Below are 12410 nucleotides of genomic sequence, written 5' to 3'. Positions count from 1 at the left end.
AACCAGCACCAAGTAGTTTATACTTGAATTAAGGTGATGAAATATGTACGAAGTTGAAAATTGCCAATACCCTACCTACCTAGCGAGTGAAAGGATTGTTTCCGTTTACTTTTTGAGAATCTTCTCGTCAGATATAACGCCCCGTCCTCATTGTCCTAGCCCGTAGCTCCGGCAGGTCTTACATCCAAGCAAACATTGACGCCAGCAGCGTAATGAACATTACCACAGAACCCGCGGTCACGACAGAGGCAGCGCTTCGTCCGTTTCCATTATTGTTGTTGTTACCACCGTTGTTTCCACCATTGTTTCCTCCGTTATTCCCGCCGCCATGACCGCCACTGCCTCCATTATCCTGAGCCATGTTCAGCATGAAGTAGGTTCCACCAATGGGGCGTCCGAGACCAGCTTGCTTGCGGAACTGAGAGATCTGAAGACGGTCAGCTTGACATTAGAGGGACATAAATTTGCAGAATGTAACTAACATTGAAGTTCTTCCGATTCATCTTATCAACACCCATGGCGTCGAAGCCCATCTTATTCAATTTCTCGGGTTGAACGTAGAGCAGGTATACGTATCGATGCATGCCACTGCCAGCTTTGGGCTCCGGTGCCATATAATCATTAAATGCGGGAGTTGAGTTCTTCATGATCATCGCTGACGCAAGGACTTCAGATTTGGTCTGCTCAAGGGTGAAGTTGCCAGCGAGGTAGTGCCTCATGTTTCGCTCTGTAGGGCTGTCGCGTGTTGGAGAGTCCGGGCCAATCTAGTCCAAGGTATTAGTATTGTTAAAGCTTCCCAGCCCACGGCGGGACCTACTTACCATGTAGAGAACGAATCTGGAATTCCGAGTGACGTTCCTGGCTTTCATGATATTCTCGACGCTGAACTCGAATGGAAATTTAGTTTCCTTCATCTTTAGTTTCGTTCCGGGCATCAGCAATGCCTTATCGCCATCACTGGCTTTATAACCGGCGTAGAATGACACCATGGGGTCGAACGACCCCATTACATCGGGGACAATACCGGCTTCCATGAAAGCCTGGCGGAATTCTGTTGTGGACATGCTTCTCGGTGGCATGTCATTGTGAGCAAATGCCACAGCGGCGAGTAATGCAGTGATGCTGATGATAGACTTCATGGTGGTCGAAAAATGGACTGTGTTTATGGTCCCTGCCCGTAAGAAGAGAAGAGAAGGGAATGGCAATCAGCAAAACTGGCGTCCAGCACCTGTGGGATTTTGAAGTTGAACTAGATGAGAGAATAAAAACGAATCGGCCGCTCTGGCAACTCTCGGCAATTAGGTTAGAGCTAAAGGAAATGGATGATCTTTATTCTTTGGCTAATTTGCTCTCCTCATCCTCCGGCACCCTGGCATCACGGAATCACGGGCCAAACAACAACCCATCATACCCTGGATTTATGAATCTTCAATTGCGTGGGAAATCCAAACATGCTCTCAGGTGAGACAGAAAAGGTGAGGCTGTTTGGCTCAATGAGCGTTCCGATGGAGCTTTTCTCTGCCGGACGTGCGCGGGGTTCCCTTTGACTTTCCCGCACAAAGTTTCAGGACCTTGGCTGCTCCTTGCTCACGATTGGACAGTTGTTTAGACGGAAAGGAACGAAGCTTTTGGTGAAGCTTAAATTGTTGTCTGTATGACCCTAGAAAGATCTTCACCTTATCGTATGCCGAGTCGCATCCCTCGGAGAAATATCACTGACCGACCGTCGATCCCACCAGACGATCAGAAGATTGCTTGGCGAACTATACTAGGCAATTCTGGCACGTTCGACGCTGTCCTTAGAAGGAAACAGATGTCGACCCTGAGTCAAGGGTCTGTTGGGAACAGACAATAGCCGTGTCACTTCAGTGCCTCCATGCGAGCACAGGACGAACCTCATTGAGACTCTTACCCTCTTAGCGTCTGCGCGTGACTACATGTCGAAGAGGGTTGCTAGATATTTCAGATTGACAATCAAACATATCGCCAAAGGGGAAAAATTGACCTTGATTTAAACACGTGCACTGAGCTCGGAATCGGGATAGGAAGCTGTGGTCGGCACCGGGCCCGATTTGCGTCCCCATCAGCCTGCCGCAAAAGTTTGACAGGGTTGAGCTATCAGCCCATGATGTAGAAGTGCAAAAGCAAAATTGTAAGCCTGTTTTCAATATGAGCGCAATCACGGCTCGGTGAGCGCCGAGTTAGTCTCAAAGCTAACGCGCGGGAGTGTGAAAGGAGCGATCATCGACTCGGGATGATGCTGGCTGCAATTTTCCTCACCCCTCATTAGGGGACAGGGGCGTAATAAGCAAGAAAAGACAAATCCACGTGTTTTGGTTGCAGTGACATCCCTTCTGTTCGTGAAGCAGTTCAGTCATGGGGCAGTATTCCAAGAGAGGGAAACAAGAAACGAAGGCCGAGGTGGCTGCCTCCGGATGGAAACAATATATCCGACGTATTGGATGCCAAGACAAGGAAGGTTCCGTTTCAGGGCGCCAAGAAACTTTACACCAATTTGAGAAGTTCTGATTTCCAGTCCGTAGACAAAGTCGCAGGTCTACCCGATTCGCAACCGAGTCATTGTGACAAAACGGTAAGAACAGCCGGATGTCCGAGTATGGCAGGTCATGAAACGGCTAGCCTCCAAGAACACTGGCTATAGACATAACTTGTAGGTTGTGTGATAGGCAACGCAGCGACTTCGTGTTATTGGAAGGGAGAAAAGACTAGTGCAAACCATCGACAACATGAACAGAAACCTGATTGTTGTGAAGGCTTGTCGTCTCACTTCGGTACGGCTAATACTGGCGAAGAAACATGCTCAGTGCCTTAGTAGATATGAGCTGCACAAGATTGTCACGAGCCCAAAGCCAATAGGCACTTTTAGTAAGCAAGCATTGACTGACATGGGTTCTTGACGTTACAGGCGTTCCCAAAGGTGGGAAGCAATACCGGACATGGCAATTCGGCAGCAGTTTCCGGGTGAGCCTCTCGCGCCTGTCTCGTCCCGACGTCCGCGGTAAGCTAACCTTACTATTTGCTCTAGACTCAATATAGTCGCATCAAAACTCAGATATCGCAATGCTGGTAAGTCGTCGAGCAGCTTTCTGTCCTGTGCTGTCATTCATTGGTTACAACACCCAAGGCAAGCAGACTTCTGTACATAGAAAGTAGATTGAAGGCCTAGAACGTATGCATCGTGGCTGTTCCTGGTTTGCTCTCGGGCACTTCGTCTCCATGAGAAAATGATGCAGTGTCCGCCCAAATGAATCCGACGTGAAGCTCCTTTCTTAGTAAACGATACTCCAAGAAGTATGCCGACACAACATGAATTGCCTCCTCAGCAGCCCTGTTCCATAGCCGGATGATACGAGACTTGCTTGATGCCTGTAAGCTAGGTACGGGCTGCCATCAGCACGAAGATAACAAGCCTACAGTAAGCTTATTTCGCAATAATGAACATAGCTCTGAAGTACATTTTGAACGTGCACCCGTAAGCTTGGATCATTATTACTACCTTGCATCTACGTCAATCAGACCCCTGCCAGTTGACTGATCCCTGGCATCTTATGGATCCAAAGGTCCATCTTACCTTCGACTCCATCCACGAGCCATCGAGCTAGTGAGCCCCGCCGAAGAGTTGATGTCCAATCTTTTTCTCCTATCCACCCAGTGAACAGTCCGAGATCACGGTCCTGTCTCCAGCTAGTCTCATCAGACTCTCCAGGTATCTGTGCTATGCGGAAGATAGTCCAGTCAAGATCGTGACCTTCTTTGCCAAATAAGTGAGCGAGGTTATGCATATTGCGGTAAACCGCGCCATTCAAAAGCGGCATGACGAACGTGACCATGGTCTGGAAGAATGTCCAGTTGTCTTCGGGCTGCTTGATAGAGATTGTACCCATGGCTAGAATTCGTCTGACGCCGTATTGCTTCATTGCTGGAAAAACGTAGTTGCGGTAAATATCGGCGTAAAGAGAAGGATCGATGTGCTTGTCGTTGATGTTTGGCCCAAGGAGGGATACAACTATGGACGAGCGGGCCATTGCTGAGTCTAAGGCTTTCGTGTCACTCATTTCGCCTTCGATTACCTAACCAAGAAATTAAGTTAGTTTGAATTTTGTCATGGTCGGCATAGTAGAGAATATAGTCTCAAAGTCACAACAAACCTCGATTAGAGAGTTGGAGGCTAAGTCACCCGGGAGTTTTGAGGGGGTTCTTGCTAGGAGGATAGTTGCATGGTTGCGATGAACAAGCTCTCGTAGTAGGCAAATACCTGCCGGGCCGGTTCCACCAAGAACTAGGACTTTCTTGCCTGACATTGATCAAAGACTTTCAGGTTGACGCAACGAACCTTCGTTAAGTCTTCAACGAGCAGTTCTTTTTCCATTGATTTTATACGGAAACCCAGGTGCCATAAACTAGATGTTGCAACTATCACGACTTCAAAGTCCGTCGTCTATTGTCGAAAGTCCGCCGCGTCTGAACATTCCCGCGCGGGAACAGATCTGGGCGGGAACAGTGCACTAGCCGCTTAGTGGACCCGCTATGGGCATAGTGCCCTCAGCGGATCACAGCAAACATCAGCTCAAAGATGTCCGAGTCTGAGGTGAACCGCGCGGAAACATCTGAATATCGCATGGCTGTTGGGTACACCAAGCCATATCTTTTGGTTCCCGACCGAATCCTAGAGACGACGGAAACTAGCAGTACTTACGGCAAGACGAAGAATGCCACGGGAGACGTCAAGCTGTTGGACGTGCCGCATACGCCACAAAAAATGCGACGAATCATTGCCCGTCTGCAACGTCTGCGCAGGCCTCGAGATCACCTGCTTCTCCGGCCAAGAGGCCCCGGACTGGATGGATGGCGGACCGAAACAGCAGGCTATGACTGATATGTTCAAGGCTGAGGTTACAAAAAGCGCCAAGTTAAGGAGGGCTCGAAGGGTTGTACAGCGCATCGTCGGAGATGCCCACGCCAATGACCTTTTGCCGCCGCCATCAACAACTTTGGGATCTCCCGGGGTTATCGCGAGATAAGTCAAACCCCCCACTTCCCGGCACCCCCCTGTTTCTGGCACCCACAAAAACGCGAAAATCCACCACAACGCAATGCCCACCCCCAACCTCCTTTTATCACAACATTTTCAATTCGAGTCCAAATGGGCTCATTTTTTGCACATACCTTCTTCTATATCTAATGCCTCAATATACCGAAGATCAGCTTCGTCAGGCTCTCGAGGACATCTCAAACGGCAAGAGTCAAAAGAGAGCCTCATTGGAGTATGGGATACCACGATCAACCCTCCAACTATACGTCTCCAAGGTGGTCAGACTAGGAAAGTGGCTTTTGCTGACTGGCAGAGGCTGTCTCCTGACCAGGAGAAAGCTGGCACAATGGGTTCGCATTCAGGCTTCGCTGGGCCTCGCACCAACGCACCAACAGGTGAAGGAATTCGCAGAGCGAGTTCTGGCTGCTGCTGGGGATACCAAACCATTAGGAAAGGCTGGATCTATGCCTTCGTGAGAAGGAACCTATCATTAAGGTTCAGAGAAGTCGTTCCATCGATTCTAGACGCGTTAATGGGGCATCTACTGAGGTCATTAGGAACTGGTTTAAGTTCCTTGCTATCCCTGAGATCAAGGACATCAAACCAGCCAACAGATATAATATGGATGAGACTGGCATCCTCGAGGGTCAGGGAGCTAATGGGTTAGTGCTGGGCATGGCTGAGACGACGTCTGTTCGCAAGAAACAACCTGGGTCGAGGGCATGGGTCTCTATCATTGAGTGTATCTCAGCCTTGGGTAGGGCACTTCGTCCTCTTATCATTTTCAAGGGAAGACGGTCCAACAACAGTGGTTTCCATTACATCTGGTTCCATACGATGGGTGGGAGTTTACAGCAACAGATAATGGCTACAGACTTAACTGCCATTGAATGGTTAGAGAAGGTGTTTATCCCACAGACTATGCCCGAGGCTGAGGGCGAGGCTCGACTGTTGATTGTGGATGGGCATGGGAGTCATACGACGACAGACTTCATGTGGAATTGCTATATTAACAATATCCATTTACTGTTCTTACCACCACACTCCTCATGTCCTCCAGCCACTTGACCAGTCTGTCTTCAGCCCTGTTAAGTCAGCCTATCGGAAGGAGCTCGGTTACTTGTCTCAATGGAACGACTCTACCATTATAGGTAAAAGGAACTTCCTGGACTGTTACCAGAAGGCTCGACTTGCTGGTCTATCAGTCTCGAACATCAGAAGTGGTTGGAAGTGGACTGGTCTACACCCTGTAGCGATGGTTAAGCCCCTGATGAACCCTATGGTATTACCTGAGCCTTCTGCTAAGCCCACCACACCCAAACCAACCAGTCGGGGCAAAAAGCGATGCCATAATGGTCAACAAACTACCCCTGTTGAGCCATGGGATTCTGCTTCCTCTGCAGTGGTCTGGTCGACACCCAGGAAGCTGGCAGAGCTCAGCGGTCAACTGCACTTATACACCCAACTCGACAATGATACCAGCACTCAACGGCTGCTGTTCAGGAAGGTGAAAAAAGGCTTCACAGAGCAGGCCTGGCAACTGGCAGCTGCCCAGCAGCAGCTGGCTCACCTGAGGGCTCAAGTTACCAACGCTGCAGTTAGGAAGAGGAAGACTGTTCAGATCGATCCCAACACGAAGTTTGCGAACATCAGGGATATCCATCGGGCTCAAATCGAAGCGGGTGAAAAGGAGGTTATTACGGCTGAATCCAGCGACTCTGAATGCCCTAGTGAGGCTGGCAGTTGTATTGTAGTGGGTGTGGTTGAGGATCAATAGTTAATAGTAATGAGGAGGTTGGGTTGTGATCCCATCGTTTTTGTGGGTGCCAGAAACAGGGGGGTGCCAGGAAGTGGGGGGTTTGACTTATCCTCTGAGACAAAACCCTCTAACAACTGTTTCGCAGTCCAACATATCTCACGACAGAGACTTGCAATCAAAGTCGCTTTCTCAGTCCAACGATGGAACACCCAACCCCGGACCTCAGACACCTGCTACTTCTAGCCTGGAGAAGTCCACATCACAACTCCCGACTGAGTTGGAGCAATGTTACATCTCAGCATATCTAGACTACATTGTACCGGCACTGTTCCCCTTCTACTATCCGTCTATACTTGAAGGAGGTCGAAGTTGGATGCTCGTTCTTACCCTGGCCAACAAGTCCCTATCCCATGCTGCGACCAGCCTTGCTTCGCATTTCTTTGCCCTCGTACCGGTGCAACGCCGCCACTCAGAGAGACCCAGATGCGTGTCTCAGGTCGAAGCTGAACTGCAAAAGCAGACGCACATAGCGATGCAGAAGGCACAACAAGACGTTAAGGAAGTCGTCCGTCGCGGCGTACACGAGGACTTGATCACCAGCGTCCGACTCTATGACAGTATCGTGCATCTACTATACCTGGAAGCAGCCTTTGGCACGTCAGAGAATTGGACTATGCACTTGGATGCGGGTATTACCCTGCTGAAGCAGATACTCCACGAGGTAAACGACGAAGAGTTCCAAGGCTGTAAATGGACCGCTACATGCCGGAAAGTCGGCAGACTCGCGTATCCTCAATTGGAAAACCCTCCCGAGTTTCCTGCCTGGACACTCGATCAAAGCGCCTTTCGCTTCTTCACGGCTCTTCTTGTAGTCCACGACCTTCTGGCGAGCACTTCACTCGGACAGGCACCACGACTACAAGCAAACTACCAAGAGTTGCTCGTTACAGATGACAAGCCTGAAGAGGTCCCAAACCGGAACTGCGGTCTTCTCTTGGAGCGCTTCATCGGCTGCCAGAACTGGGTCATGGTATTGATTGCAGAGGTGGCATCACTGGCCAGTTGGAAAAAGGAAATGCGCAAGCAGGGGTCATTTTCAAATCTCGAACTGTTCAGAAGGGGCGGGGATCTCGAGATCAAGTTTCGAGAAGGCCTTCGTTCGTTGAGCGCCCGAGAGTCGAAGGTGCGGGATCAGAGGCCACCTTGGTTAGCTGACTACCGATTTGCACAAGAGGAGTCTGAGGCCATCATCCTAGTCACCCAGATTTGGGCTCATGCTGGCCTTATTTACCTTCACATAGTTCTCTCAGGCTGGCAATCAGTCAGCATGGAGATCGAGGAATCAGTGTCAGAGAACCTTGCGTTAATGATGAAGTTGGGCAATGCTCGCTGGTTACATACGCTCGCATGGCCTATTTGTGTGACTGCCTGTTTGGCCAAGGAGGAGCAAGAAGGCTTGGTTGGCGAAGTTCTTGATGTAATGGGAGATCTTGTAAACTTTGGTCCTCCGAGGTTGGCTAGAGAGGTCTTTGAAGCTATTTGGCTGAAGAGAGACACTGCCGTGATTGAGTCTTGGGATCTTGAGGCCTGTCTCAATATTCTAGGTCGCCGAGTGCTTTTAGGTACATGAATAAGGCTTCGCGTGGTATGGAGGCCAGGCGAGGTCTTCATAGGATAACATACAGTGAATACTAGTATGGCGCGATAACACTCATAAATCTTGGAAGACTCTTAACGGGTTAACCACCATATCCTTCTTACACCATGTCGGACGAGCCATCGATATTGTTTGGTATGGAATCAAGTTATCTTCATTACGATTTGAAATGTGGAGCTGATCATCAAGATGGCGCACAGAATACAGCATCTGGACATTACGTCGAGGCCGTAGTTCCGTTCCCAGATATCTCATACTTCAACACAAATGGCACCGTCTTGACAACATCCCAGTCTTCCTCATTTGTCCTATCCCCAAAGATCCGCAGCGCCCTGACCTTCATGGCGTAAACAGCAGGTTCAAGAACAGTATGATCAGCCAGCAGCCCATTGAAGAAAGCGCGTGTCTCGGTGCGAGGGGCGTAGGGGAGAGGCCAGCCAGCCAAGCTGCCAAGGTTTTCTTCTTTGCCTCCGCTAATGCGCAAGACTTCGACCTGGATAGAGGCAGTGCCAACTGTGGGTGAGATAATGACATTGGGGATCGCGGATTGATCTCCGCGATCGGTAAGAGGTGGATTGGCTGGGTCGGGGCGCTTGATCGTGTAGGTCGTGTTCGCCGGAGCTTGGCTATAATAGTTGGCAAGATAGGCTTGCGCCGGTGCGATGACGGGAATATTACGCATGCTGCCGACAACTCCGAGGTAGGGCAGACTCAGGGAAGGGGCATCGGTGGTACTAGTGAGGGCGATGTAGCCGCTGTAGACTGGTAGACGCGTAGCATTGACGTTAGATGGGGGAACGCATGTGACGGTGAGTTCTGCGGATCCTCCAGCAAGGACAGTAATCTTTCTATTAAGGTTGTCAGTCTAAGGTATTTGAATCACCTGAGAGGCTGTAAGTGACTTACTCAGAACTGAACTGAAGCTCAGCCCACTCCTCGATGATGGGGTTAGGGAATGAGGCGGCCCTCAAGCGATCCGTGGTCTCCACGAAGGTGTACATGGTAACGGCCTTGCGATGGCTGACTTCAAATACAACGTCGGCAGATCCATGGTTCTCGATGGTGAAGGTCTCGTTGCCCGTGAAGTGGTCGGTGTCGTTGAAGGAGATGCTGTCAACACTGAGCTCAACGTTGCTGCGAGCTGCGTCAAACGCCTGAATGATTCCAGCGCCTTGTTGCGGGACAGGGGCAATGAGATCGGTGTGCGCTGCAGTTCCATCATACCAGGCCAGCGGCTTTGAAGTAGACGACACGATGGATCTGAGACGCTTAGGGTCCTTCGTTCCGTGTGCTTCAGCGAGAAGAGCGTAAATGGCGGCGTTCAGAGGGCAAGCTGCGAATAAGTTAGTCTACTTTGCGAAGCCACTTCACCCGCAACGCCGAAGAAGTAGACAGAAATGTTACATACACATGCTAGTGCCCGTCATGACACGGTAACCACCAAGCGCAACGGGAAAGGTCGACAAGATGTTGGCTCCAGGAGCGGCGAATTGCGGGCTGGCTTCCAACTCCCAAGTCGGGCCCCAGCTCGAGAAAGATCCCATGTAAGATCCGCTGGAGTTATTCTCAAGTTCCTCAAGACGAGTCCTGGTGTTGTTTGCGCTGGGAATAGAGACCGTGACGCTGCGACCTTGCTCCAACAGAGAGAGCCACTGGTCAGACTGATAAGGTGGGATAGAAGCGACACCTTGGATCCCCTGAGAGTAGACATATTGCTCGTCCCGCATAGTACTTAAAGACAATGTTAGGCGTCACAAAGCATTGAAGCGAATGAAGCGATGACTCACGTATTGTCGTTAGTGTAGAAGAGAATATAATGTCCACCTTTGGCGACGATCTTGTTGCCCTGGTCAATGGGATAACATCCTGTAGCGCGGGAATCGGGGAACAGAAGCAGGACAATCTTGTTGCTCAGGTCGGGAGTGTCATCAGGCAGGTCACTGCAGGCATTATTCTCGCCGGGGCTCCAGAGTTGAAGCGAGAGGTCTCCCACGAGCTCGGGAACACCGGGCAAGTACGCAAAGTCAGATTTGGCACCCGATGTTGAGTTGGAGTCCACGGAGAAAGTGCCTTCGTTGAGGATAGTGGGGAACTTTGAGTTCGTCACGGCACCACTTCCCGCGACGCCACGACCGGTAGCCGGGGTTGAAGCGTAGAACATGCCGCTGCCGCCGTCGTTACCTTCGGAGATGACGACTGGGACACCGGCGTCGACGATGCGGGCAGCAAGGACACCCCAAGCATCCTCCGCCCAACCAGAAGGACTATCATAGAGATTAGCAAAGCGTGAACACTTCGCCTCGAGTGAACAAGGTGCACGAACTCTCCATCAGAACACGAGATGATATCAGCTCCCTCCTCAAAGGCGCGGCTGAACGCGGCCAGCAATACCTCGTTCGTCGACGTGGAGGCACATCCCCACGCTCGGTATGCTGCCAGCTTGGCGCCAGGAGCGGCACCCGTGAAGCCGTACTCATTACCTTCGAGCTGAGCAGCAATGATACCGGCAACATGAGTACCGTGTCCGGCGCAGTTGTCCATCGGATCCGCATCGGGCTGAAGCGGTCTCACGTTGGGCAGAAAGTCGTCTCCCGTAAAATCCCAGCCGGCCTCCACCAGACACCCGGGGCCGAAGCATCCGCCGAGGGCAGGGTGAGTGTAGTCCACGCCACTGTCGATGATGGCGATGCGAACTCCCTTGCCGGTGATTCCCTGCTCGCGCAGCTTGTCGACCTGGGTCATGACGTGAGGCGAGAAGGTATCCTTGGTTGAGTTTCCAAATGCCGCTTCCTGACGCCTGATGTTGGTCTTGGTGAACGCACCGTTGGCTGACGCGCCTTTGGCTGGCGCACCATGGTCCTCGGGCTTTGCAAGCTGGATCGTACGCACAGGCCAAAGGCTCCTGATGCGCGGTGAAGATTCGATCTTGCGACGGAGGAGTGTGCTATCATGGTTGACCTCGCCAACATTCTTGAGCTGGAAAGAAACGCCTTTGAACAGACGGTTGCTCAGGTCCATGCGAGATTCGACGTCGAGGCCATCCGCCTTGAGGGAGTTGAGGAAGGTCTCGGGTGTATCATTGTCGTCTGCGAACTCGACAATGTAGGCGCCAGGAATAAGCTCGCTCGGGTTAACGTTGTTGTTCTCACTTGTTTCGGCTCTTGGGAGCTGTGCTGGCGGAGGCTTCGTATAGATGCGCGGATGGAGCGGGTTGGCGGCGGCAAGATTCGAACCCACGAGGGCCGAGATTAGTGCGTGTGAGACCCTCATCCTGTCTGGTTGATCACCCGCTCACTAAAAAGTAGGCCGATGGATGAGAAGCGGAGAGAGAGCCGCATTCCGTCGCGCGAACATGTCGTCCATATAAGAAGATGGTGGCGTTGAACCCCAGAAACTGGTCACGGGCGGCCCGCGATCGCGTCCCCGCTTTCTCATGTTATTCATGGGAAGTTTGTTGCTTCGCGAAAGAAAATGACACGAGATTGGAGATGAAGAACGGCAAATACGAGATTCTTTCGTGATGTCAACCGCAGATCCCCGGCCGTACAGGGGTTCTGCTCCACAACGGGTAGCATTCGACCCAAGAGCGACACGTCTTCACTGCGCCGTAAGTTGTGAACAAAACACATTGTTATGACCAAATTGTATAAGAGTAGGCGCTTGAGTTAGACCTCATTGTCAATGTGTGTCGAAATACTCACTGCGATGACAATGGCATCGAGACAGTTTGGTCTCGAGTCGTCCGGACTGACAGTGAGCTTTCGGTGTGGGCCCTGAAGTAGATTGCGATGGAGGTTTCCAGCGAAAACCAAGGCCATTCACCCCTGCTACCCGTATCCATGCTGCTTAAATAAAGTAGTATCCGCCCTTGAGCGTCTACCGAGGACACGCTACACCCACTGAGGCAGGAGGTGTGTTCAGGTTGAGAGCCAAATCCTTTT

The 12410-nt window shown here is 51.1% G+C and overlaps 4 protein-coding genes across 4 annotated transcripts; 1 reads left to right on the top strand and 3 right to left on the bottom strand.

The window, feature by feature from the left end:
* Window positions 1-178: 178 nt before the first annotated feature.
* HER10_EVM0004550 (uncharacterized protein) lies at window positions 179-1139 on the bottom strand (the record flags this gene model as incomplete). Its single annotated transcript, XM_035474191.1, has 3 exons — window positions 179-427; window positions 483-764; window positions 822-1139. The coding sequence occupies 3 exons, from the start codon at window positions 1137-1139 to the stop codon at window positions 179-181; spliced, it is 849 nt and encodes a 282-aa protein (XP_035331418.1).
* A 2394-nt stretch (window positions 1140-3533) lies between these two features.
* Window positions 3534-4322, bottom strand: HER10_EVM0012620 (NmrA family protein; the record flags this gene model as incomplete). The annotated part of the gene is made up of 2 exons (XM_035482013.1): window positions 3534-4091; window positions 4170-4322. 2 exons carry the CDS (start codon window positions 4320-4322, stop codon window positions 3534-3536), a joined length of 711 nt encoding a protein of 236 aa, XP_035331938.1.
* Window positions 4323-4730: 408 nt separating this feature from the next.
* HER10_EVM0009313 (uncharacterized protein) lies at window positions 4731-8442 on the top strand (the record flags this gene model as incomplete). Its single annotated transcript, XM_035478803.1, has 2 exons — window positions 4731-5027; window positions 6958-8442. The coding sequence occupies 2 exons, from the start codon at window positions 4731-4733 to the stop codon at window positions 8440-8442; spliced, it is 1782 nt and encodes a 593-aa protein (XP_035331715.1).
* Window positions 8443-8686: 244 nt separating this feature from the next.
* Window positions 8687-11739, bottom strand: HER10_EVM0009866 (subtilisin Carlsberg; the record flags this gene model as incomplete). The annotated part of the gene is made up of 5 exons (XM_035479338.1): window positions 8687-9317; window positions 9376-9802; window positions 9878-10200; window positions 10257-10733; window positions 10793-11739. 5 exons carry the CDS (start codon window positions 11737-11739, stop codon window positions 8687-8689), a joined length of 2805 nt encoding a protein of 934 aa, XP_035331745.1.
* Between the last annotated feature and the right edge of the window lie 671 nt (window positions 11740-12410).

Source organism: Colletotrichum scovillei (assembly GCF_011075155.1).
Source record: "Colletotrichum scovillei strain TJNH1 chromosome Unknown Contig00007, whole genome shotgun sequence".
Classification (NCBI taxonomy): Eukaryota; Fungi; Ascomycota; class Sordariomycetes; order Glomerellales; family Glomerellaceae; genus Colletotrichum; species Colletotrichum scovillei.
Note: the sequence above shows the minus strand (reverse complement) of the source record. Positions and strands in the feature narration are given on the sequence as shown.